We start from the raw sequence: 27,092 nt of genomic DNA, 5'->3' as shown, positions 1-27,092 counted from the left end.
ATAAATAAATAAAAATAAAAATAAATACAGAAAATATACAATAAATTTATTTGCTCTTAAAGGCTAAATAAATGCAGGCACTCCTGATGGGGATTTCCCTTCCTCTTCTGTAGCTGCACCTCCAAAGCCAAAGTGGTTTCTATTCTTGCAGCCTTCCAGAACTTTGGTGAGATATAATAATTTGAGTGGGCCTGGTGCCAGAATATGAAGATTTAGTCAATAAATGGTTATTATTTGATTATATTAATGCTCTAATGTATTATTACTCTATTGTTATAAGAGTAACAATTGTTATAAGAACTTAGTTATTTAGTTGCTTAGTTACCAATTGTTATCAAATATAACAATATAATTATATATTATATATATAATCATTATAATTATATTAGAACTTAGTTATTTAATCACTTAGAACTTAGACAACTTAGAATTTTGCCCTCTTCAGTCCGACCTTAGTGTAGTACATAAAATTACCTGCTACAATGTCCTACCTGTCTATGAATACTTCAGTTTCAACCACAACAATACACGAGCACATAATAGATACAAATTTATGGTAAACTGCACCAAATTTGATTGCAGAAAATACAGCTTCAGTAATAGAGTTGTTAATGCCTGGAATGCATTACCTGACTCTGTGATTTCTTCCCCAAACCCTCAAAACCTTACCCTTAGACTGTCTATTGTCAACTTCACCCTATTCCTAAGAGGTCTTTAAGGGGCATGCATAAGCGCACCAACGGGCCTTCCCTTCCTGTCCAAATGTTCCCTTTTATTTTATATCCAAATGTTCCCTTTTATATCCATCTCATATATTCATAATTATGTTTATACTTATATCTGTTATCTGTTACAAGCTTGACATAAATAAATAAATAAATAAATTACAGGCTTGTTGGGTTGAAGTGCTTTAACATAAACATAAACATACCAATGACTGCAACTCAAAAGATCCCTCTGTTAAAGTACTAAAGTTTGCAGATGATACAACAGTGATTGGTCTCATTTGAGACAACAACGAATCTCATACAGATGGGAAGTTGAACAACTAGCCTTGTGGTGAAACTAGAACAATCTGGAACTAAGTACACTAAAAACTTTAGAAATGGTGGTAGATTTTTAGAGAAACCCTCCTATACTACCACCTCTTACAATACTAGACAACACAGTATCAACAATAGATACTGTGATAGATAGATACAAATTTCTAGGTTCTATCATATCTCAAGACTTAAAATGGACACCTAACATCAAAAGAATCATCAAAAAAGCACAACAAAGAATGTTCTTTCTGCGCCAGCTCAGAAAGCTCAAACTGCCCAAAGAGCTGCTGATTCAGTTCTACAGAGGAATTATTGAGTCTGTCATCTGCGCCAAAATAAAATAAATAAAATTTACACCAATATAACTGTCTGGTTTGGCTCTGCAACCAAACAAGACAGACACAGACTTCAACAGATAATTAGAACTGCAGAAAAAACAATTGCTACCAACCTGCTTTCCACTGAGGACCTGTATACTGCACAAGTCAAAAAGAGGGCTGTGAAAATATTTACAGACCCCTCACATCCTGGACATAAATTGTTTCAACTTCTATCCTCAAAACGACGCTATAGGGCTCTGCACACCAGAACAACTAGACGCAAGGACAGTTTTTTCCCCTGAATGCCATCATTCTGCTAAACAACTAATTCCCACAACACTGTCAAATTATTTACTAAGACTGTATTACTATTATTATTCTCATCCTTCCTAGTACCTGTCTCTTCCCACTTATGGCTATAACCATGTTGCTTGTAACTTTACAATTTATATTGTTTTATTGCTTCCTAGTATGATTTGATTGGTTATTAGTATCCTATGACTATCACTAAGTTTTGTACCTTATGATTCTTGATGAATATATTTTATTTTTTCTTTTCTTTATGTACACTGAGAGTGTACACTTATGTACCAAAGACAAATTCCTTGGGTGTCCAATCACACTTGGCCAATAAAGAATAAAGAAAAAGTGCTTCAACATAAACCCTGATATGGAAATGTTAACAATTTGACTCTGTGATACTGCTCCTTGCCAACTTTCCTTTTTTATTTCAGCCTGCTTTGTAATAAAAGGAAAGACACTTTCTGCCTATTTATGTTAAATATAAGTTGAATGCATTTAAGACTGTAAGATATAAGTCTGAATGGAATAGAGTGGAATATGCCCAGTAAAAGCTAAGCTAACTAAGCACAAACAAAACAGATACTCAAAATGTTTTCACTAAAAAAATTACACATTATGTAATGATGAAATTACCTGACCCCACTGATATCAGGAAACTGGAAAATGTCTTGTCCACTCCAACAAGCATAATATCGAACAATGTGCGCATGATCCAATTTTGCCAATGCTTTTACTTCTCTTTTTTCTTTTTCTCCTTTTTCTTTTTTGCTGTTATAGTTGGGCCAAAACAACAATAAAAACAGCGACAATAAAAACCCCTTGTTGCTAACAACTGGTCCAAAAGCCTACACTGCAGAATTATTTCCAGAAGCAGCTGTTTACAAGACTAATTAACATACAAGTTTTTCTATAAAAAGGAACAGGAAACACATGCAAACATGTGACAGAAGGTATATTGCAGATAATGAAATCATAAAAAAGGAAAACCTGAAAAATGAATGATGCACCTAAGTTTTACTATTAATATAGGAAATGTTCTAATGCAGAGGTATCAAACTCCCAGCCCATGGGCTGGATGCAACACACACTGGCTATGCTCATGCCCGGTTTAGCAAAGGGGAAAAAAGTCACGATACGTCATGTGACGACACTGTGACGATGCGAGTTTGACACCCCTGTTCTAATGTAAAAATTAGACTTAACAAAAATAGCATATAGAAATTCATATATTAGACAAAGAAGATATCCGTAATCTATTCTTGTCTGCTTTTCCTAGTTCAGATAACAAAATCAAGTCACACAGAAATCTCCCTGTAACTCTACTTTTTACCTTTGTCCCTCATAGACAAAGCACAAGAAAGAAAAATAAAATATTTCTGTTACCATTTTGAAACTTTATTGGTGGCAAATGCAGTTTTTCACTATCTGTAGACAGGCAGGTCATGATTTACATATCTAAGTATTTTCAAAGCCCAGCAAAATGATATAGGACTAGTATCTGTCCTTATTGTACAACTGATTTTTAATACAATATTAATTAGGTCTTCCAAGCATAAAATCTGAAAGTCTGAATTTGAATTTGAGAGACTTATTCAAAATGCATGCTGCATAAGTCATTAAGATTCCACCAAAACTGTTTCAAAACCTGTTAGAACTTCTCTGTTCAGTAGCAGTCCTGCATGTGTGATGAAACTCAGGTATGACATATGCAGGTAGTCCTTATTTAACAACCATTCACTGAACAACTGTTAGACGTTACAGTGGCACTGCCTCACAATGGGTCCTTGAGCACACAATCAATGCAGCATGGTCACATATTGCGATCCCAGCACCTGACTACCAATTAATAAAAGGAAGCACAGCACAACTTACCCTGAAAGTAGGATGCGTTTGATAGCACATAATCTACCATCAATGGTATTCTTTGCCTTGAAAACGTTTCCAAATCCACCCAAACCAATTTCCTCTATATCATCAAAGTCTTCAAGAAATCTGTTTTAAAAACAATTAAAATCTTAGAATGGCATACAGCAAAACGTTTGAAAATACTTATAATACCAAAAGCATTAACATGTAAATATATAAAATCCTGCTACATAGACGTACCAAGCAGACGTATTTGCTCAATTTCATCTTTACCAAAACACAACAAAAACAACAAAACCAAAAAAAAACCCTTCTTATATAATATTCATTTATCCCTGCCTTCCCATCTTAAAAATGCCTAAAAATTTGACTATTCCAGAATTCAATTTTGAGGAATGTATTTAAAAAAAAGAGTACAAATAATTAACTATGCAATGGGAAAGAAGCTTTTGCAAAGCATAATGGGTTGAGCAAAATACTCTTCTTTGAAGCAATAAAACAGTAATATCCTCTGGAAGGCTCATCATACCAACTTCAAAGTGTTTCTCCATGCAAGTGCCTAGACAAAAAACACTTCTAGTGGGTTTATAAGCAAAAAGGCTGTGCCTAAACACTTTCAAATTGCCAGGGCTTTGACTATATCCTTAGAACAATGTCAGCATTTTAAAAAGATGTCAATTACTTGTATCTTCTGGATGCTCTTTGTAGAATCTAATCTATTGGTATTGTGGTAGTTCCATCTGCACTTAAGTAACATTGTAAGCCTACACTAAGAATTCAGTGGTGCCTACTCCTGAAGATGTAAGTATAGGATCATCATCCAATGCACAATGATGGATGGTTTTCTGAATTGGTACAGCTATGGAAGCAGCCTAACCAGATTAAATTTATGCTGTCCACTAACATCATTTTATTGTCAAGAAGCAGTTCCAAATCAGACAGCAGCTCTGAATTTATCTTAAGAATTAAGGGAAACAGCAAGTCTATTTGGTGCAGATAGAATATATTTGCAGATCTTCTGTTCGCCATAGCTCAACTGAATTCAAAACTCCTCTTCAGAAATCTATGGTGGCTGCATTAAAAATATCACCGGAACAAAAACAAATTTGGGGGGCTACCACCAGATCTGTTTTCCAAAAATAACACTATTGACTTTAAACAGCATTAGTATTTCTATCATCTGCAAGTAGGTGCAATTGATAAAATAATTAGAGGCAGCATGATAAACGTTTCCCCTTCAAAATATTTATTCTCATCTCTTGAAATTCCACCTGTGAAGTGGAAGGGTCAGCAGAAAACTTTGTGTCCTTTGGACAAGTCAGCAATTTGAGGAAATGGGAAGAATTAGTTACAATTTTTATTCATTCAACTGCTGACCCCAAACAAAAATTCATTATCTCCCAAAGTTTGTAGGAAAAGAATGAGCAGGGCAACATTACTTGGTATTTATCTAAAGCTGTGCCAAGACTGTATTTGAGAAAGATACATTTTTAGCTACCACTTAGACATGAACGCACAAAATGGGGGATGTTGAAACAGTTCATTATCAAAAAGTATTCGTCTGGATGAGATTTTGATGAGCAGGTATCTTATCACTTCTATTCCAGCATTTGAAAATTGAAAACAGCCAGATAGCTACTGTCGTCCAGACATTTATGAGATCAAAATGAATATTTGAGGACAAAGAGATTTTACTGTATAAAACAAGAAGTGCAATGAAGAGTATCTGGAACATCTACTGTTGTTGATCAATTACCTCACCAATAGTCCTTGGTGCTATTTAAGCTTGGCTGTTTTCTTACAGATGTTTCATTACCAAACTAGGAAACATTATCAGTGCTAGCAGAGAATAGGGTTTGCTCTCATTTTATGTGCTTGTGGCTTGTCCTGTCAGTGCTGGTGGGAGTAGTCTTGGTGGTTCCTTGATTGGGCTGTTGTTTACTGTTCGTTTGGCTAAGCTACAAATATTCTCTTCTGTCAGTACCTCACATCTTCTCATCATTTTATATTTTGCCTGGCCAATAATAGAAGACTGTGTGTTTGCATGCATGTAATGAACTCAAGCAATTATATTCCGATAAAGAAAAATGTTGATTTGATATAAGCTCCATTCTCAAATTTCTGACCATAGAGAGTGATTTCAGCTTTGATGGGTGCATAGCATCCAAACTGTGACAGCGTAAGTCTTTGAATGATCACCTCTATCAAGCATGCATTACCATACAACAGTATGAGGGTGTCTTGCAAACCAAAGATTTATGGAAGGAACAGCAGTCCTCTAACATCACAGGACTACCTGAGTATCAGTAGGTATGTAAAACAATCCCACCATAGGAAAATAATCCAGGATACCATCGTTAGCTGTATTAAATCCTCTGGCAATTCTAAAAGAACAAATAACCAACCTCTTTATTTCCCAAATACCTCAAAAACTAAAAGAGTTTCCTCATTCCAAACAAGTCAAGAAGCCAAATTAAAAAGGTTTCTTGTGATCAGTATCCCCAACAGTATTCTAACAAAACATGCAGGAAAAAGATAAGCAAATGTTTTAAGTAAGGACTCAAGAAAGGAAATAGCAAATTTATTTTTTTTAAAAATCACACAAAAACTATCTTGTGCCATACAAAACAAGAGATAGTTTGTCACTTACAGTATTTTCTAACCACCAGGATCCAGTTCCTCTTATTCAGCTGCTGTGGATACGTGACAAATAGCTTTTCAAATAAGCCTGAATCAGATATCAATCTATATCCAATTATTAGATTTCCTATTAACCCAATGTCAAATTAAGAAAGATAATTCTTATTCCAAGAATTGAAGTAGTTTGTTACCTGTCATTTTTGGTGAATTTACTTGTTCTTGTACACCGATTTGAAAATCTTGCAGCCAAGGGTGTTTCTTTTCTTAGAAAAAAAATTGGAATGAAATACATTGATATACATAAATGGTATACACAACTGTATATAAATACTATTGATTTAATATGTTTATTATACAGTTAATAATTCCATTTCAAAAGATGGCACATACCTTTTAGGTTTCATAGACTGACTGGGTGGACTGACCTAAAGCAAAATGGAGGTAAAGAAACAAGTATTATACAGTTATTCTACCTTGAAGCTAAATGATGAAGTTTGAAGGTTTGAACAAAATTACAATGGAAGGACCATTGGTTAAAACCAGGAGCTCTGCAAACAATTTCCCATTTCTGAATCAGGAACTTGAATCGGAATCTGATTGGCTATATTTAAACTAACCAATCAATACATTGGCTAATTTAAAGGAAGATCCTCCTAGTTTGAGTTCCTCAGTCTCCAATACAGAAAGAGGAGATGAGAAGGATAAGAAAGACAAGATCTTCCAAGATTTTCTACATTTTCTCCCTAGAACTCATCAATATGTGCAAGAACTAAACTTCCCAACTGTGCTTCCAGTTACTTTTAGCTGCTTCCGTTCTGTGTGGTCAGCTGTGTTTGAAGTGTCCTAGAAAGTGGGTGCTAAAGTATACAAACACATTAAATAATGAATTAAATGTAGTCGCTTCTGTTTATTCATGATTCTAGCCAATATAACCTTATAGCCAAATCAACATGTCAAATTTCATAACAAAGATACACTGCTTATGAAACACAAAGTAAAAAATTAATTTAAAAATACTCTTTAGAGTAGCAGTCACCAACCAGTGGTCCGCAAGAAAATTTTCGTGGTCTGCAGAAAAATTATTTGCATTTTGTATATTGTACTAAATACTATTTATCTTTTTTTAAAAAAACTCATATTAATGGTCCGCGGGATTTAAAATTATGAATTTAATGGTCCCTGAGGTCCGAAAGGTTGGTGACCCCTGCTTTAGAGGTTCGTATATTGCCTATACTGTATATGAACCTCCATACAATTGTTTTCTCATCTATAGAAAGAATGTCAGTGGATCTCAAATTACAACTTATACAATAAAAAATATTTGGAAGTTATTGGACTCCATTACATTTGCACAGAGAAGAACTGTCAATAACCACCATTTTGTTAGAGATACAATAAGGATACAAGCAGTTCTCAACATAGGACCATTCATTTAGCAACTGTTTGAAATTATGACAACACTGCAAAACGTGACTTATGACTGGTCCTTGCACTTACAACCATCACTCTGTCCTTGTAATCATGTGATCACAATCAAGATGCTTGGCAACTTGGCTGCAGCATCCCCATGGTCACATGATTGAAATTTGCGAACTTGCAGCCAGCTTCCAACAAGCAAAGTCAACGGGAAAGCTGGGTGCAAGTCACGATCACATGATGTCTCGTATAATGATTGCACAGATTAACAACAAATTTTCTGGTCCCCATTGTGATTGAAGGTCAAGGACAACTTATAATGCTTCTTTAAAAATTGATTTTACAATGTCTTTCATTTAAAATTAAGTTTTGGCAGAAAGCACTAGATTATATAAATATAAGTGTGCAACAAAAAGCTAAAATTATCAGATGATAAGATTCTTTGTACTAAATACCTAATATTTGTAATTTGATAAACAGATGATGTAAATAAATTCTCTATGCTCTATTCTCTTTTTATAGCTAAAAGACTGATATTGCAGCATTGGAAAGATAAATGCACGGTCCTTTTCATTCAATAGATTGAGGGTCAGATTAATTTGCCACTTATAAATGGATAGCCTCAAGACGTAGACTTGTATGGACAAATATGATGAAATATGGGACATTTAAACAAAATACAACAGGTTAAAATGATAGTTATATAAATGCATTAGAACAAATATGTACTTGAATAATAACTGAATTAAATAACTATATATAGAACTGTACCTATTTACTGCCAAAATGATATATTTTTTCTTTTTCTTTTAGTGTATCTTTTCTTTTCTTTTTTTAAAACACTTTCTATATGTTATTTTTCCTTTGACAATGTATGCATTTTTAGTTTTGTGGAATCTTTCCCATTTTGGGCCATTATTTTAAAAGCAATAAAAGAATAAATTGAAAAATATTTTAAAATTCTATTTACAGGGTTCTGAGAAGATGAAGTTTCATTTAGCTGAATGCCATTGGTAAATGTGTCAAATGTCTTCTTCTGTTCTGAATCCAAATCTGTATTGCTACAGAATTAAAAAAAAACCAGCATAATTACAATATAACTTAACAACTACCTACATAAAACTAAAATAATATTCACAGGTTATCATGATTGCATTTTATTGCCATTAAATTAGCCACATATATGCTTTTCTACATCTACACTTTGATGACACTCAAGCAAACAACTCACAGTGACATCTGTTCTTGAGGTACCAGTAAATCTTTGTATTACTACTAATGTATGCACAAAATAAAAAACAAGATTCATGTTTCTTGGAAATTTAGTTGAACAATTCTACAGTTTATGATCTATCCAAATTAAAATGCAGGTTATGTAGGCTGTTCCAGATCATTCATTCATTCATTCACTTTTGTGCCTTCAAATCAATGTTGACTCCTGGAAATTGACTTTAAGGGCTAAGAGAATAATGCTGGTATTCCTTGCCCCATCTTCTTCTAAATAGGTTGATGAGAGTCAGGGTAAGCTAAATAGAGACTTCTCTACAGCCATCTGAATTTATCTATTTTTAAATTGCTGTTGAAATATTCTCACTTTGCATACTGGCTGGAATCCTGTTTTATTAATATCAATATCCACTGATACTGATATCCATTGATTTCTAACTGAAAGATAATTTTACACATATCTTTTAGATTATTGCTACATTTTTAGAATAGAACTTACTATTAAGGAATTGAATTATTGGGGAGTAGGCAGTGATAGATTCCATTGGAACAAATTTTATTGTAGAAGAAAATAATAGAGAACAAACAGGCTTTCTGGATAAGCAAAGGCAGAAACAAATGTCTGAAGAAACATTGAAACAAAACTTAGCACCATGAAAAATTGACTTTGCTTTGCTGCTAGACTTTTATTCTATTTTTGTCTTGTCTTTAACTACTATAAATCTACTTTAATGGCTCAGAAACACTTTGAGAATACTTCCATTAGGACAAAACTAGAATCTAGGTATGTATTTATATTTATGTACGTAAATTTAATATGAACCATTTTTTATTTCAGATAAATAGATACCTGCCAATGAGTGTTGTGTAGATCTACATCTTCTAGATAATCTACATCTTTTGCTTATACATAGTTATGTTTAAAACTCATTTAAGTCAAGCATGACTCCTGGTAATCACATGGACAAAAAAATAATGTTTGGTCAGCAGTTCATGAAAATAGTTTGTCGTATGTTGCATGAATCTCAAAAATTTTGGTTTTTTCCCCTCTGGTTGGGACTGCATAAATTAAACAGAATGTGGAATTTTCCTATATTTCCTTGGCTCTGCATTGCTTTATGGCCTTGGCTCTATATTCCCTGATATTGCATTGAAAACAATAGAGTTAGCACCACGACTAGACACTCATTCTATCACCACCTTAAATGACCCTTTCATTTATGTGAACTTTACTAAAAAGATAAGTAGTATTGTGTTCTTTTTCAATGCATTCATCATATATTTTGAAGCCTAGTTAAGTAAGAACTTCTGATCAGCCAGGGCATGCAAGTGGTCACTTAAACTAGCTTATCTCTAACCTACATCGGTTGATTCTAATATATTGACTCCTAGCTATATTAAAGGTAGTCAAAGTTGTAATGGCACTGAAAAATGTGACTTATGACCCTTTTTCACACTTATGACCACTGCGGCATCCCCATGGTCACATGATCAAAACCAGATCCTTAGCAACTGACATGTATTTATAATGGTTGCAGTTTCCTGGGAGGTCAAGTGATCACCTTTTGCGACCTTCTGATAAGCAAAGTCAACAGAGAAGCCAGATTCACCTAACAGCCCCATTACTAACTTAACAACTGCAGTGATTCACATAACCACTGTGGCAAGAAAAGTCATAAAAAGGGGCAAAACTCACTTAACAACTGTCTTTCTTAGCAATGGAAATTTTGGGCTCAATTGTGGTTATAAATCGAGGACTACCTGTAATTAAAATTAAGGTTCCCCTTAATTCTTTGGATTTCCTCACAGATAATATAAAGAAAAGAAAAAAAATAGAACAGGTAGAAGAGGAAGAAGATACTGTCAAGATTTCCTTAAATTCTAACCCAAAAGGGGCATCATGGAAGCAAAAATGATGAAAGCAGCATGTCACAAGATCTATCCCTTTTGAACACACATCATCACACCACAAGTATATACAAAAGGGTGAAGATATAAACCAGACAAAGACTATCAGTAAGCTATTCAGCTAAAGATATCCAGCCTGTTAACCTGAAAGACATAAAAGGAGCTACATATAAATTCCACAATCAGAATAAAATTATGGAAAGGCCTTTCATGCTGATTACCATACCACTCCTAACTGGTGTTCACTTTGCAATGTTCTGTTCTTTATATCAATTTACTTAAAGCGTATTTTTTAAAAAAGTAATTCAGTATAATCTTACCTCCCAGATGCTTCACTCGATAGTCCTTGACTACTACTAAATGTTGTATCTGAGGAATCACTGATGGAGTTAGCACGTTCTTCTGCCTAGAAAAATAGTAATTCCAAAACAAAAGATTTATTCAGCAAAAGATAACAATGTAAGAAAAATCATTTATTTTACATCTGGGAATTTTAAACATATATGGGTAATCCTTGGCTTATGACTGGTTGCTTAACAACCATTTGAAATTTTGACAGATCCCACCCCACAATCCCCACCAAAGCTACTTACAGCCCAATTTGACCACATATGCACACAGCTATGATCATGGGATCACATTTTGAATGCTGACACCTGGTTCATGTTCATGACTATTTGCATGACCATCCCATGGTCACAAGTACAATTCTCATTCCCTTTTTATCTTATCTTATCTTATCTTATCTTATCTTATCTTATCTTATCTTATCTTATCTTATCTTATCTTATCTTATCTTATCTCTATCCATCCATCCATCCATCCATCCATCCAATTTATTTGCCACCCATGTAGCGGCTCAGCCAACTCTGAGCAGCGTTATCAAGATAAAGCAACATATAAATATTATAAATATAAAATGTATTAAAGTCATAAAAAATAAAACAAACTGAAAAACAAGGGTTTGGAGAAGAGAAGTGGATTGTCTTCTCTGTTAGTGTACCAACCACCTCGAGTAAGCAGCTTCTTCTTTAGAAGAAGAGCCACAGTGGCGCAGTGGGTTAGAATGCAGTACTGCAGGCTACGTCTGCTGACTGCTGGCTATCTGCAATTTAGCAGTTCAACTCTCACCAGGCTCAAGCTTGACTTAGCCTTCCATCCTTCCGAGTAAAATTAGGACCCAAATTGTTGAGGGCAATGTGCTGACTCTACAAACAGCTTAGCGAGGGTTGTAAAGCACTGGAAAGTGGTATATAAGTCTACTGCTATTGCTATTTCTATTAGGACCCCTTGCTAGCCCGCATAGCCAAATTTTAAGGACTTTCCTAAAGGCTAAAAGAAAGAGGGAAGATCTTACCTCCTATGGCAAGAAGTTTCAGAGGGCAGGAGTCGTGATAGAAAAGGCTCTTCCTCCTGGATCCACCAGCTGAAATTCTTTGGCTGATAGGATCCGCAGTAGGCCCCTTCTACCAGCCCAAGTGGGACAGTCAATTCCATTGGGGAAAGATGGTTCAGCAGATATATTTATGACTCATGCCATAAAGGGCTTTAAAGATGAGAACCAACTCCTTGACTTGCACCCAGAAGCAAAGCAGCAGTCAGTAAAATTGGTGTCACATGTGCCACCACCATAGGGGTCTGGACCAATTGTAGCTTCCAAATGCTGTTTAAGATTAACCCCATTTACAGTACACTGCAACATTCCAAGTGGGAGGATTATCTTTGCCAGGTTTGCCTTTCATTATTTTAGTTTTTCCCAGTTTCCAATGTTTATTTCCAGTTTCCAGGAAAAAAAACAAATAAACACCCATTGGGTAAATGGATTTGCTTGACAATTGGAGTATTCATTTAATAACCACTAAAAAAAGTATCAAAAACATGGGTCCAGTAACATGACGCTTTGACTTATGATTGCAACAACTTATAACCATAATGCTGTGCTCAATTATTATTTTAAGTAGTGGACTATCTATAGTAACATGCAGTGTGATGTACCAGGAAAAGGAGAAATTACAAGATCACAGCTATAACTATGCAAATAACTGTTAATAAGCAGTCTAAATTCATCCAGGTTTGCACTTAGGAACATCCAATTGGGGGCAGGGGAGGATTTAATAGGAAACAATGGAAAACTGTATTCCAACCACTCTCATAATGAAGCAATATCAGGCTGTAAAACTTTTCATATTTGTTTGAGAGCAAGAATGAGACTGAATTCCAAGTAGACACAGAATCGCAGTATTCAAAATGGTGCCCTGATCTCATGATTGTGAATCAGAACAAGTGAAACATCTGACAAATCATTATGAACATGTACTGCATATAGTTTTCCAATCAACCCATGTTAATGATCTGTCCAGATGTTATTCAGGCATGAGTAACTATAATTAGACAAATTCTACTCTGGAGAAATTACAATGAATGCAACAATAAATTGCTTAAATCAGAGGTCCCCAACCTCTGGATCATGATTTACCAGGCTGTTGCCTATTTGCAAATAGGCTGTGTGATCGTTGGGCCGGTATATGCGTACGCAACTCAACTATCGCGAACAGTGGGCTGGCACGTGCACACATCTCAATTTGCGACAAGTTGAGCTATGTGCACATGCTCGCCAGTCTGTTGCTGACATGAGTCAGGCTGCACACACCACTCACGTGTCCCAGTTCCCCTCCCCTCAGCTGGACCACCAAGCTGAAAAGCTTGGGGACCATTGGCTTAGATACAAGTTGCTCTTTACAAATTTTATATCACCTTTTATAATGAAAATAATAACAGTCAAACCTTTCGAAAGGTTTTCTTTCTGTATATCAGAAGACTGTACCATAATGCAACCCGTTAGCAATTCCATTCCATGGAACTGGAAAACAAAACTTAGAGAGCAACCTGATTTCTTTTACCCAAAACATGACAGGGACTATATGGTATATTTCAGTTTACATACTCTGAAAGTTGATGAGCTAGTCAACTTTTCATATGCTAGTTTGGCTGCTTCAAGTTTGGCTACTTGAACTTTGTTTCCTTTTCCAACATCAAATACCATATCACCAATCCGACACTCATAAGAAAAGCTAGAAGATATAAAAGGAGAAAAAAATGATGTTGTGTTGTAAAAGAAGGCTGCTGACACTTCCCATCTATCTAGAAGTAACTTTCAGTAAATCAAAGGAGCCTACTGCTGATATAAAAGCACACTGAACATAAAAGCTGCAATTATTTTATATATATATATATATATATATATATATATATATATATATATATATATATATATATATATATATATATATATATATTTGTTTTCTGAGGTTTTCGCAGGTGTTTGTATGTAGGTCTTTGGTTATTCAGGTTTTCTCCCGAGTAAAATTGGAAGTGTCTTGGCGACGTTTCGACGAAGTCTCATTCGTCATCTTCAGGCTTCAGCTTCGTGCTTCTGGGAGCAATGTGTGATTGCAGCTGTTTCTTCCTTTTCCAGCTGCAATCACACATTGCTCCCAGAAGCACGAAGCTGAAGCCTGAAGATGACGAATGAGACTTCGTCGAAACGTCACCAAGACACTTCCAATTTTACGCGGGAGAAAACTCGAATAACCAAAGACACACACACACACAAATATATATATATATAAAAAGATAAGCCCAATTCAAGGCAGTCAGATTTAATTTTGAGTTTATGTATCTAAAGTGCTTCAAGCTTGAGTAATCAACCTTTAAAAATAAGCAATTTATTTATACATAGCTATATAGCAGTATATATTTCCTAAGTAAATAAATGAGCAAGTATAATGTTTTTTATGCATTTGTTTAACTTTTAGGTCATGTTTATGCAAAGATGTTGAACATTCAAAAGGGTTCACAAACTTTTAAGTACCACATATATCAACCTTAAAACCAGAACTTTAAACATCATTGTTCCTTTTTTTTTATTCTGTGTTGGCTAAACTGCATTGTCATAAGACATGCAAAATTGTTCAAAATTGTTCCAGAGGAAATAATCCATTTGACTTACAAGGAAATAGATTTCAGTTGGACATCCACAAAAGGTTTCCTTCCACAGAATATATTGTTTCAGGAGACAGTGAACTCTCTTTCACTGGCAATGTTTAAACAGAATCTGGATGGTCCTTTATTAAAAAGGTAAAGATTCTACTCGCACATATGTGCTAGTCGTTTCCGACTCTAGGGGGCGGTGCTCATCTCCGTTTCAAAGCTGAAGAGCCAGCGCTGTCCGAAGACGTCTCCGTGGTCATGTGGCCGGCATGACTGAACGCCAAAGGCGCATGGAACGCTATTACTGTCCCACTAAAGGTGGTCCCTTTTTTTCTACTTGCATTTTTTACGTGCTTTCAAACTGCTAGGTTGGCAGAAGCTGGGACAAGTCCCTCAGCCCGTTACGAGGCACTAGGGATTCGAACTGCTGAACTGACGACCTTTCAATCAACAAGCTCAGCGTCTTAGCCACTGAGCCACCACGTCTCTCAGTCCTTTATTAGGGATGCCATAACAGTGGATCCCCCATACCAGGCAGGGATTGGACTAGATCTCTTCCAACCTTTACATTCTATGATAGTATGATTCTGCTTATCTTCTAAGCTTAAACAAGGCTTGGTAAAATGTGTAACAATATATTATATATGACAAATCTGATTACTAGAGATATATTCCTGTTTTTGCAGCCTAAACTTGCATTTGTTTGTTTGCAAAAATATCTTCGACTGGTTCACACATTCTCTGTGTGAAAAGATTTAATTTGGGTTAGTGTGATATGTAAATACAGCTATTGTGATTTATAAACCATGATTTATGTTTAAGCATGGTGCACAAACCCAACCAATATTCAAGAAACCACTGTCAAATAAAACAATGGCTCATTGCAATGTGTGAACCAGTCTCCTATGAATAAAATTAAGTAACACCTACATACCCCAACAGAATTTTTTTTAAAATGCAACCCTATTCCCCAAGATAAAATATTATCAGTAACTCACACTGGTTTATGTTCCAATCCAGTTTTAGATATCAAGTTATACTGAACATGCACTTTGTTCTTTAATGCATACTCATTAAGCAAGGAAACATAGTTAATTGAATTTGAAGATGTACTTTCAGAAACACTTAGAGAAAGCGGAGATAACGTTGACTCCTTGTCCTGTTCACATGAATCCAGTTCTCCCTACAAAAAAAAAAAAATAAGCAAAAGTAAATCCGCTTGAGGAGAGTGAAATTGTTCTTGGAATTCCTGCACAAAGAACAGATAACTTGCTCTTAATTTATTCTCTCTTGTAAAGAGAGACAGTAACATAAATTGCAGTATTTTTGGCAAAAGCATTGTTGCGATTTAGCAAAATATACAACGGATCACAAATATATACCCAAGGCAACAACAACAACAAAAAAAAAGAGAGAGAAAAGAAGGGCAGATCTACTTTATGACCCCACATGATTATGTAAAATATATGTGGGTTGAAGAATTGTGCAAGCTGTAGAAAGCTTTGGGTTGGTGGGGAGGGACGTATCCCATAGGCATAAGTGGAAACGAAATTTTAATCAAGTTAGCTTTAGCTTGTGGCATAATAAATCTTGTTAGTTTGAAGGAACTCAGAGATGTTTTTGTGAAACCTTGAAAAATCTTGCTTTACAAAGAAAAAGCAACTTGTTGAGAGAGTTTCCAAGGTCACGTGCCCCTGACAGTAGCACCTAGCAGAAGTTGAAAAACCCTCACACTGTGAAAAGAGGGGCAGGGTTTACAGGGGAAATATAGCATAAAAGGTAGCACCCCTTCCCCTATAGGTACCTCTCCTTAGAATCAGCTACCTGGAATTAATCACTGAAAGGACATTCCTTTCCTCAGCACAGACTGCCTGGGGAATGCCTAATTTGACTTTACGACAAAGGTGGTCAAACTCATGGCCTTCAACCCTCATGGAGACCTGTTCTAAAGCTCTGAAAATTGGCAATTGCCTTCCAATCTGAAGTAGGAAACTTGAAAACTAGATTAATTATTAAAATAAGTTTAAACAGTATTTTAAAAGGAAAATTTCTAATCCTCTCCCAAACCTAGACAAACTCTATTTGCTTTAGCTGTTGCCATTCTCCAAATTTGAGCTCAACCTCCACAGTAAAAGAAAAATAATTCTAACCACTTTTATGGCCATGATAGGCAAGAACTTATTTTAAAAGCTCACCATATAGAAATATAATAATGTCTGTTTAAATTAAAGTTTGTATTTTTTTTCTGGGTTGGACAGATTTTTATAATGTAGTCAGTTTATCTTAATCAATTCCAGTTTGAAAATCTATACCCTTTAAACCTAACATATGCAGTAATTTTAGATTTTTAGACTACATTTAAAAGCATAATGGAGTATAGAGTGCGAGGAGGAAGACATTGATAGATGTGTACAAGAAATGTCAACGAAGCAAAACGTGTTGAAATATTAAGTTTACAAAAATGAAATAACATTTAAGAGTGACTCGGACAGATAACCTTATGATTCACTGGAGTATAAGGGGGAGGGGGGGAGGTTCAGTATAATTTGCTTTGCAGTTTTCCATTATTATAGCTAATCTCGATATAGATAGTTTTAGCCTTCCCAAGGAATTTTTTCCTGGACTCACACCCCCACTTCCCCGCTTCATGACAGTCTACTTAATGAGGCTGACATGAAGGGGGGGGGGATTTTATTTTCCCATTTAATCACACAGAGCAGAAATGTACAAATAATACATCTGCCTATCTCAGCTCCAGGCTAAACATCTGGCTGAGTGTGCAAACAACCATAACTATAACAATAATAATATTTTATTGTTGTATTATATATGCTGCAAGAAGATCACATAGACTGACTGTAAACAATGATATGATAGAGTAAGAACAATGTTGCATCTGAAGAGCTACAAGAAATATCATTTGCTTGCAAGCAAGAATTGGTGGGACCCTAAAATAGAGAAAGTCATATAAAATGAAGAAACTAAATTTCTCTGGGACTTTAGAATTCAAACAGAAAACCACCCCAGACTTAACAACTGTTGACAAGAAAGACAAAAAAGTCTGGTTAGTGGACATGGCAGTACCTGGGTACAGAATATAGGAGAAAAAAACTGGACAAAGTAACAAAATACAAAGACCAGAAAATAGAAATAGAATGACTGTAGCAAAAGCAAGTAAAGGTAGCATCAACCGTAACAGGCGCCTTGGGTGCAATCCCAAAACAACTGGACCACCACTTGAACACCATTGGCATTGACAAATACACCATCAATCAACTGCAAAAGACAGCTTCACTTGGAACAGCTGACATCCTTTGATGATATCTGTAACACCATCAAAAATCTGACTATTCCTATTTGAAAGGACTCGATGTGAGGACAAAAATGCCAAATCCAGTCTGAACATCTGGCTGACTGTGCGATGAACCATAATAATATTTTATTAAATTTATATGCTGCCTGACTCCAGCAACTCTGCGTTGTTAGGAAAGGAAGTAACTAATGATTTTGTTGTCGTTGCTGCTGCTGTTTTTGATGTTGGAACATCATGTGACATGATGAAACTGGCATACTTTTTTTTTATTTAACAAACATTTTACTGAATGGCTTATGACCAGTCGAGTTTTTGGAAAAGCTATTTGTTAAGTGCAGAATGCTGCCATAGCAATGCTATGCTTGCTTCCTTTTTCATGACAAACAGAAACGTATGTGGAGGGCAGATTAGAAAAAAAGTTGATCCTGCTCTCTACTGAGAGGAACCCCAAACTATCCTTTCTTAGTGAAAATATGAGCCTGGTTGCTCAAACCTGCTGTCTAGATCAGGGGTCCTCAAGCTGTGAGCCGCGGCCCACTAGTGGGCCATGAGGAGTTTGCAACTGGGCTGTGGAAATGGCTGGCAGAAACGGAGTGTGTGCAGTGAAATGCACACACTCCATTTATACGAGTGGCAGGTGCGTGTGTATGCTGCTTCTGCAAATTCACTTCCTCCCTGCCAGTCTGCAAAGCCGGAAACATTGGGGAACTCTGGTTTAGATCTTGGTATGTAGACACTCCTCCACTTACCTTTTTTTGCTCTTGTATGGTATTCCAGGCTAATACAGCTGCCAGAGCTTTTGCTGCTTTCTTGGTTTTACCAATGGCAGATTCATATTGGTCCTTGCCAATGGCAACTGCTATAGTGAATCTACAGTGAAGAAAGCAAGAATATTGTGAAGCAGGAGGAGAGATGCATCATCGAAGAAATCCACTCCATTGTACAATTATAACTCCCATTTTCTCCATCATCAGAAAAAAGTTAACAACAGGATAATCTTGGAAGACACAACCGTCATTTGTTTCTTTTTCCCCTCAATTCAACTAGGAGGGGAGGGGCTGTTTTAATGAAATCTCAGGTTCCCCAACTTCCAGTAGGGGAGTCTGATAGGAGAACAAGACTATTTTCTCTGAACTACATTCCCATTCCTGTCTATATCTTGAAACCATCTTTCTAGCTAAATGCTGGGCACAAAGAACAGGGATAGAACCACTACTCATTTAGTGACCAGCTCGGTTAGCAACAATTTGGAAACAGATAGCAATAATAATAATAATAAAATCATTTTCTAAACACCACCTATATTTAGGACCAAATTTAAAATGCCTGATAGCAAAAGCCTTCAGCATGAAACTGATTAAGATTTGGTCAGTTTCAGGTAGGAGAGGCCAGCCTGCCAGAGGGTTCTTATCAACTCATTAAGGTCACAGAACCCAGCTCCTTAACTTATGGTCAACAATTTTTAGGGACATGCTGCTCTGTGGAGAAAAGCAGTCCAGGAAGAAATAGCTTTTTAAGAATTATCTGCTGTGGAAGGATGCAAAAAAGAAAGGGAAGCAAACAAGTCCGACCCAGGACATTGTATAAGACAAGTTTAATCTGAATCAGACAGCAGCAACCAGTCATCTTCATAACCTCTCTCTCTCTGTCTCTCACTCACTCACAAACACACATACACACACACACACACACACACACACACACTTTACTTAGTAATAATTTAGCTTATTGATGGAACAGACGGCAGCCAATGAACAAGGACAGGGTATACCAGTGATGGCTAATCTTTCTGGACTTTCTGGACTGAGTGCCCAAAGCGTGTGCACGCCCAAACCTCCCAAATGCAATGCACGTGCGCACCCCGTGCATGCACCCCTCCCCTTGCGCATGCGCAGTAGAGACATGCCGGCCGGCCAGCGGGAGATGCATGTGCAGCAGAGCTGAACTGGGGCAATGGCTCACGTGTCATCAGAGAGGGCGCTGCGTGCCACCTCTCGCACGGCGCAATAGGTTCACCATATTGTATACCCCATTTGGGTATACAATATCTGCAATAGTGATTCCTAAACTGACACAATTATTCCTTTTCCCAGTCTCAATAATGCCATTATCCCCACATAAAAAAATTTCAGACTGATCTATTATCCCAGAATATACCCAAATTATGCCCTTAGCTAGCCCCCTCGTGTTAAAAACCACTGATCAATAGGCCAATTAATTTTTTTAAAAAATTAGAAACCAGCATCAGTAGACAATAAATAAAGCTATACAGAACATGTACCTCTTACCCAAAGTAGTAACATGATTTGGGAAGTAAAACAAAAGTATAGAGAAGAAATTTTGGATCAATCCAGTGAGAACTTATAAGAAGTTCTCTTATAAGAATTCAGAAATGTTTTACATAGCAGGGCTATTAAATAGAGATAAACAGCCAGGGAGATAAACAGCCAGGGAGATGGACATTTCTTACTATTATGAAAAACATTCTGCTCCACATCACACATATAGGATCGTTTTTATGATCACTGCATATTCTTCATCAACTTACACACGATCATGAGATGGGCCTGTGATAGCAATGTCTTTGTACTCCAATTTAAAAAGGTTCTTCTGACAATATTCATTAAGTTTTTGCATGCATGCACGTGGGTCAATATGGTTGTCAGCCATGTTATAACCTACAAGAAAAAAATCACAATAGGAATATTTACTAGCAACTCCCTAAACATAGCAATGGACTAATGTTTTTAATATTTTCAACCCTTTTCATAATTAATTGGTTTGTTATAAGGCTGCCTTGGGATTCATTTTCACAGTTTTTAAGAACATGTTTTACTCTAGCTAGCATTAAAAATGTTTCTTAAATTCTGAGATGTTTCACTTCTTGAATCTGTCAGATAAGTATAACAGGGCAGCCTTGTTCATATTATACTGGGGCCTAAAGCAGGGGTGAAATGCTCCCAGTTCGGACCGGCTCGCACAATCCGGTAGCGATGGCGGCTGCTGGTTCAGAGGACCGATAACAAAAATCCCTGGCCCCACCCCCCCGCCTCTGCTGAGCCGCACCATCAGCAGAGGTTTGTTTTTTTTTTACTTTTAAAAGCTGGTTTTTCTTCAGCCGAAAACAGCCTTTAAAAGTAAAAAAAAAGTCTTTGAGGATCCCGCCCCTCAGCTGAGATGGCAGAGCCTTTAAACTTTAAAAAAAAATTTTTTTTAAGTCTCCTCTGGTGATCTCACCTGAGTTCCTCATCAGCAGAACCTTACTTGTACTCTACTTGTTTTCTACAAGTAAGAGTAGAGATTCTAAGGCACTTACCTGATTACTGATGAACGCATGGCTTTTTTCCCAGCCCGAAAGCAGTTTCACTTTCAGCCCAGACAGAATCAATTGCTTAGCTAATTTATTTCCTCAGTGATCAACTAATGCTGGCTGGCTTTGCTGGCTGAGGAACTCTGGGAATTGAAGTCCACAATAAAATAAAATAAAAATAAAATAAAATAAAATAAAATAAAATAATAAAATAAAATATTTGTGCAGCTTTCTGAGATTTGGTGTGTTTCTGTAGTGTTTCACTCTAACTACACAAACACACAAAATCTCAGAAAGCTGTATGTGGCATTTTGTGTGTGCGTGTGTCAGTTGTGTTGTGTGTGTGTAAAGTGTGAAAGTTGGTTTTTGAGCTTTTTGTGGCTGTGTGAAGTGTGAAGTGCAGCTGCTTTTACATTGTTGGTTTTTGGTACCTCTTATTGTTTTTTATATTTTGTTTATTATTTTTATTATTTATTGTTATTGGCCACACCCACCCAGTCATTTGACCACCAAGCCAGGCCCACCAATTAAGCCACGCCCATAGAACCAGTAGGGAAAATTTTTAGATTTCACCCCGGCCTAAAGCCTAACTGAAGAGATAATCTACTTCATCCAGGGTCTTCCTCCAAGGCTGAAGATTAGTCAGAAATGTGCCAACATTTCTAGATTTAGTTATGGCTTCCTGAAGAGGTGGAACTTCCTGTCTTACTTTCTGGTTGAAACTTCCTTTCAGTCAAAGATGAATTGGCCCAGCTTCTGGGCAGCTTTAACCAACCAGGATGGACAAGGATCCAATGTATAAGTGGCCATATAGAAACTCCTGAAAATCCTGTCCAAAATTCCGCAAGATTGACAGACTCAAACTTTCCCCAGGTACAGGACAAGATCCTTAGGACCTACCCCACCAGAGTTCAACTCAGATCAGATCTGAGTGCCTCTATCCAATCATTTATAATATTGTCTTCATTATTTTTCCCTAAAAGGGCACAGATAATCCTAAAAAGAACCACCAGCGGGCAAACGGTGGGCACAATACATTTTGCCACCTTATTTTGCTACTTTAAGACAAGAGTCCCCAATCTCGGGGCTGCAGCCCATTGGGAACCGGGCCACACAAGCAGCAGGCAAAAACTCCATTTGCACAAGCAGTGGGCACATGTACTTGAGCACGAAGCTCCATTAGTGCAAGCTGCCGCTGCGCATGCCCACTGCTTATACAAATGGAGCTTCATACATGACTGCGAGCACCTGCCGCTTGTGCAGAACCATCCCCTCCCCTCCCCTCATCCCCCGGCTCCCGCTGCTGCTGCTGGTGCTACCAGTCCACAGAGCCAAAAAGATTGCGGTCCACTGCTCCAAGGGATGGAGAACCTGTGTCATTCCAATTGTTGCAAAGTTATATTTTCCATGATTACAATTACCATAACCAATGTTAAGGGATGTTGGGAGTAGGACCCAAGTTCTTCACTCCCGTTTTACCCGTTTTAGAACATAATAAGCTTATAGATCCATTCCTAGTATTTCAAACATTTTTGTTATTATTTGAATATATTTTAATGGTATAAATATATCAAACTTTCTATCTTTATCCAGATACAGCTTTCAAAATAACTCTTTACAACACTAACTATTGTAAACTGCTGGAAATTGTTTTTCTCTACTCCTACTCTATGAAGCTAATGACATATACTGAAAATCTATATTTTGACATTCAAATTCAGGTTGCAATAAATTCAGTAAAAAATGATACCAAAGCATGCACAGAATTACAACATGATGTACTTTGATTTGTCATGTTTTCAAACTAAGCTAGAGGACCGCACAGTAAAAGTTGGGATGTCCAGGGACAGCAGGAAATATCTCTACCAACAGTGGCCCTCTGTGCACAATACAATAAACAGTAAAAAGATGTTAAATTCCGTTTGTTAGTATGCCACTTTTATCCACCATCATGCCTGATTTCTATCTGCAATTTACCATACTTTTCAGATCCAAAATGAAGGCCATCTTCAAAATCCAAATTTCAGGCTTCGCGCTCAAGAGTTGCGATAGCTTAAGCTGCTTGGTTTCTAACCACAACTGTATTTTGGGTATAGGCAAAAAAAAAAAAAAAAAATCCTGGAAAATCCAATTACACAATTATGTGCCGTTTATAAAGGGAAACTAACTAGGCAATATGGGCTCATAAGTTGCAAAATAGCACTTCACCTGTCTCACAAACCTAGAAATGAAATCAATATCGAACAATCCTCTACATCAGGGGTCTCCAACCTTGGCCACTTTAAGCCTTTATTCCCCAGCCTTTCTGGGAGTTGAAGTCCTCCAGGCTTAAAGTGGTCAAGGATGGAGACCCCTGCTCTACATACAGCCCTGTTTTTCAACCTTGGAAACATTTGGCCTCTATCTCCCAGCGTCCGGTATGTTCCCACAGAGAGGGACTCCTCAGGGTGCCGTCAGCCAAACAGTGTCGACTGGCGGCCCCCAGGGGGAGGGCCTTCTCCCCTCGGGCTTCCCCTCGGGCTTCGACAACTACCTGACCTTAGGACCTTTCGCCGCGAACTTAAAACCTATTTATTTCGTATGGCTGGACTGGCCTGATTTTAAACTTTAAATTTTAATTTTAATTGAACTTTGATGGGTTTTAAATTTCTGTAATTTTATGGGGTGTAATGTTATTTTAAATTTTTTGGCAAATTTGAATCAGTTTTTTAAGGGTTGTTTTAATTATGGTGTATGTTTCTGTTTGTATTTTATTTGCCTGTTCACCGCCCTGAGTCCTTCAGGAGAAGGGCGGTATACAAATTTTATTTATTTTTTATTTATTTATTTTGTCACAACATCATACAAAAAGATTATATAGTATATACACATATAAACACATATAGGAAGAAGAAAAGAAAAACAATAGGACAGGAACGGTAGGCACATTTGTGCGCTTATGCACGCCCCTTATGGTCCTCTTAGGAATGGGGTGAGGTCAATAGTAGAAAGTTTTTGGTTAAAGCTTTTAGGATTATGGGAAGAGACCACAGAGTCAGGTAAAGTATTCCAAGCACTGATGATTCTGTTACAGAAGTCATATTTTCTGCAATCTAGATTAAAGCGGTTTACATTAAGTTTAAATCTATTGGTTGCCCTTGTATTATTGCAATTAAAGCTGAAGTAATCTTTGACAGGAAGGACATTACAATAGATGATTCTGTGAGTTAAACTTAGGTCTTGTTGAAGGCGATGGAGTTCCAAGTTTTCTAAGCCTAGGATTTCAAGTCTGGTGGGATAAGGTATTTTGTTGTTTTCAGAGGAATGGAGAACTCTTCTTGTAAAATATTTCTGGACACGTTCAATTGTATTGATGTCAGAGATGTGGTGAGGGTTCCAAACAGGTGAGCTGTATTCTAGAATTGGTCTAGCAAATGTTTTATATGCTCTGGTTAGTAGTGTGGTGTTTTTGGAAAAGAAGCTACGCAAAATTAGGTTTACAACTCTTAGAGCTTTTTTTGCTATATAGTTGCAGTGGGCTTTGGCACTTAGATCATTTGACATGAAAACTCCAAGGTCTTTAACGGGATAGGGGTCGTCTGTAAGGTAATGTCCATCTAGTATGTACTTAGTTTTAGGGTTTTTTTCCCCTATATGTAAGACTGAGCATTTGCTGGTTGAAATTTGGAGCTGCCAATTTTTAGACCAAGCGGTTAGATGGTCAAGGTCGTTTTGAATGATAGAAGTGTTGTCTGTGGTGTTAAATAGTTTGACATCGTCAGCAAAGAGAACACAATTACTTGAGATATGGTCACAAAGATCATTAATGTATAGAATAAAGAGTGTTGGTCCAAGGACGCTGCCTTGAGGAACGCCACTCTTGACAGGAACAGGATTTGATAAAGCATTGCCAATTTTGACCACTTGTTGTCTGTTAAGACAGAAAAGCAGATATCCATTTGTGGAGGGGTCCTGAGATGCCATAGGATGTTAGTTTAAGGAGAAGTTTATCGTGTACTACTGAGTCAAAAGCTTTGCAGAAGTCTATGTAGATTAAATTAAAACATTATGATTATGATTATGATTATGATTGTTATTATTATTATTTAAATGTGTGGACTTCAATTCCCAGATTCCCTTGGACTGCTGGGAGTCGACGTCTCTACCAGGTGGAGGATCGCCGCTCTACGGGGTGCGGGAATCCAAATTTATGTTGCCATACCTCTCTAACCCGATGATTTTCCAGGCTTTTCCTTGAACGCAATCAACCGGACCTCCGGGGAAGAAAACGCTTCCTCAAGAACGCTGGAACCCGAACCTCGACTGAGCCGATTTCATTTAGAAAAAGGCTTAATTGATGTCAGTGAGCCCTTCGCCTCCCCACCTGCTCTCCATATACACAGAGCCGACGGCACCTTGAAGAAAAGGAGGCCTCTTTGCCGTTTCTGAATTTGAGGAGTCCTACCGGTCCCCAGCAATGGCGAGAAGCCTATTCCCCCCACCCCGTCTCCACCGAATACTCACCTAATACTCACCGAAGCAGCAGAAGCAGGTGTTCTTCCCCCGGGAAGAAGCCCCGTCGCCCTTCTCCTCCAGCAGAGCGCAGGCGAGGAGTAGCACTACCGCTCTGTACTTTCGTTTCTCCGAGGCTCGCGCGTTAAATCTGCCACCCAGCCAAAATCTCGGGGAAAACAGGCAAACCCGCCGAAGAAATCGAAAGTAAAATTGTACCCGGAGGGAAAGTGCACCGCCCAGCTCGGTCAAGGCTCTCCCTGCTGCCGGCTGAGTGCTGGGAATAAAACCACCTTTTTCCCTATAAATTTTGGAAGATGCGTGCCAAAAGGGGAACATGTTATTTTGCTCTTTGAAATTACAGAGGAAGGGAAAGATTGAATAGAATAGAATAGAATAGAATAGAATAGAATAGAATAGAATAGAATAGAATAGAATAGAATAGAATTTTTTATTGGCCAAGTGTGATTGGACATACAAGGAATTTGCCTTTTTGCATATAGTCTCAGTGTGCATAAAAGAAAAGATACCTTCATCAAGGCACAACACTTAACGATAGTCATAGGGTACAAATTTAACACTTAATGATGCAACACTTAATGACAGTCATAGGCTACAATTAAGCAATCAGGAAACAACCTGCAAACGGAGTTGCTCGACTCACGAGAAAGGCTCTGCTTGGGAGACACAGTGGTGGGTCCGATGGATCTCCAGCTGCCGGGAAAAAAGCACGCCAGTTTTGATAACATGACAGCAAACAATTTCACGCCTGGATGGTTATGAGAGCATAGGAGCCGGTGGGAAACTCTGGTCCCGAGATAAGATAAAGGATGTGCTTGGACTGCAGCAGAAGAAAGAAAAAGAGACCTCTGTCTGCTTCCTAAATCTAGATGAAATTCAGCGAGATGGATAACCTGAATGACAACGTGTGGCAGCAGAGTTGGCTTCTGGTCTGAAATTACAAAAACAAAAACAAAAAAACCAAGGACAAGAGAATTTTGTTGTTGTTAGTTGCGAAGTCGTGTCCAACCCATCGCGACTCCATGGACAACATTCCTCCAGGCCTTCCTGTCCTCTACCATCCTCTGGAGTCCATTTAAGCTCACGCCTACTGCTTCAGTGACTCCATCCAGCCACCTCATTCTCTGTTATCCCGTTCTTCTTTTGCCCTCAATCATACCCAGCATTAGGCTCTTCTCCAGTGAGTCCTTCCTTCTCATTAGGTGGCCAAAGTATTTGAGTTTCATCTTCAGGATCTGACCTTC

At 37.4% G+C, this 27,092-nt stretch overlaps 1 protein-coding gene across 2 annotated transcripts in view; it reads right to left on the bottom strand.

Annotated features, from left to right (window-relative positions):
* EIF2AK2 (eukaryotic translation initiation factor 2 alpha kinase 2) overlaps positions 1 to 25,981 on the bottom strand; it is a 33,049-nt gene extending 7,068 nt beyond the window's left edge. The window contains exons 1-11 of one of the 2 annotated variants that reach the window (XM_058164457.1): positions 25,840 to 25,981; positions 20,575 to 20,704; positions 18,776 to 18,896; positions 15,712 to 15,896; positions 13,668 to 13,794; positions 11,044 to 11,129; positions 8,559 to 8,649; positions 6,563 to 6,597; positions 6,364 to 6,435; positions 3,539 to 3,658; positions 2,300 to 2,434 (exon numbers count right to left, since the gene is read on the bottom strand). In XM_058164457.1, the coding sequence (XP_058020440.1) occupies positions 2,300 to 2,434; positions 3,539 to 3,658; positions 6,364 to 6,435; positions 6,563 to 6,597; positions 8,559 to 8,649; positions 11,044 to 11,129; positions 13,668 to 13,794; positions 15,712 to 15,896; positions 18,776 to 18,896; positions 20,575 to 20,696 (1,094 nt within the window). In that variant the 5' untranslated portion in view covers positions 20,697 to 20,704; positions 25,840 to 25,981. The remainder of the gene's footprint in view (positions 1 to 2,299; positions 2,435 to 3,538; positions 3,659 to 6,363; positions 6,436 to 6,562; positions 6,598 to 8,558; positions 8,650 to 11,043; positions 11,130 to 13,667; positions 13,795 to 15,711; positions 15,897 to 18,775; positions 18,897 to 20,574; positions 20,705 to 25,839) is intronic. The other variant, XM_058164464.1, reaches the window with a different exon arrangement.
* Between the last annotated feature and the right edge of the window lie 1,111 nt (positions 25,982 to 27,092).

This window comes from Ahaetulla prasina, chromosome 1, assembly GCF_028640845.1.
Source record: "Ahaetulla prasina isolate Xishuangbanna chromosome 1, ASM2864084v1, whole genome shotgun sequence".
Taxonomy (NCBI): domain Eukaryota; kingdom Metazoa; phylum Chordata; class Lepidosauria; order Squamata; family Colubridae; genus Ahaetulla; species Ahaetulla prasina.
This window is presented reverse-complemented; position numbering and strand designations above follow the sequence as displayed.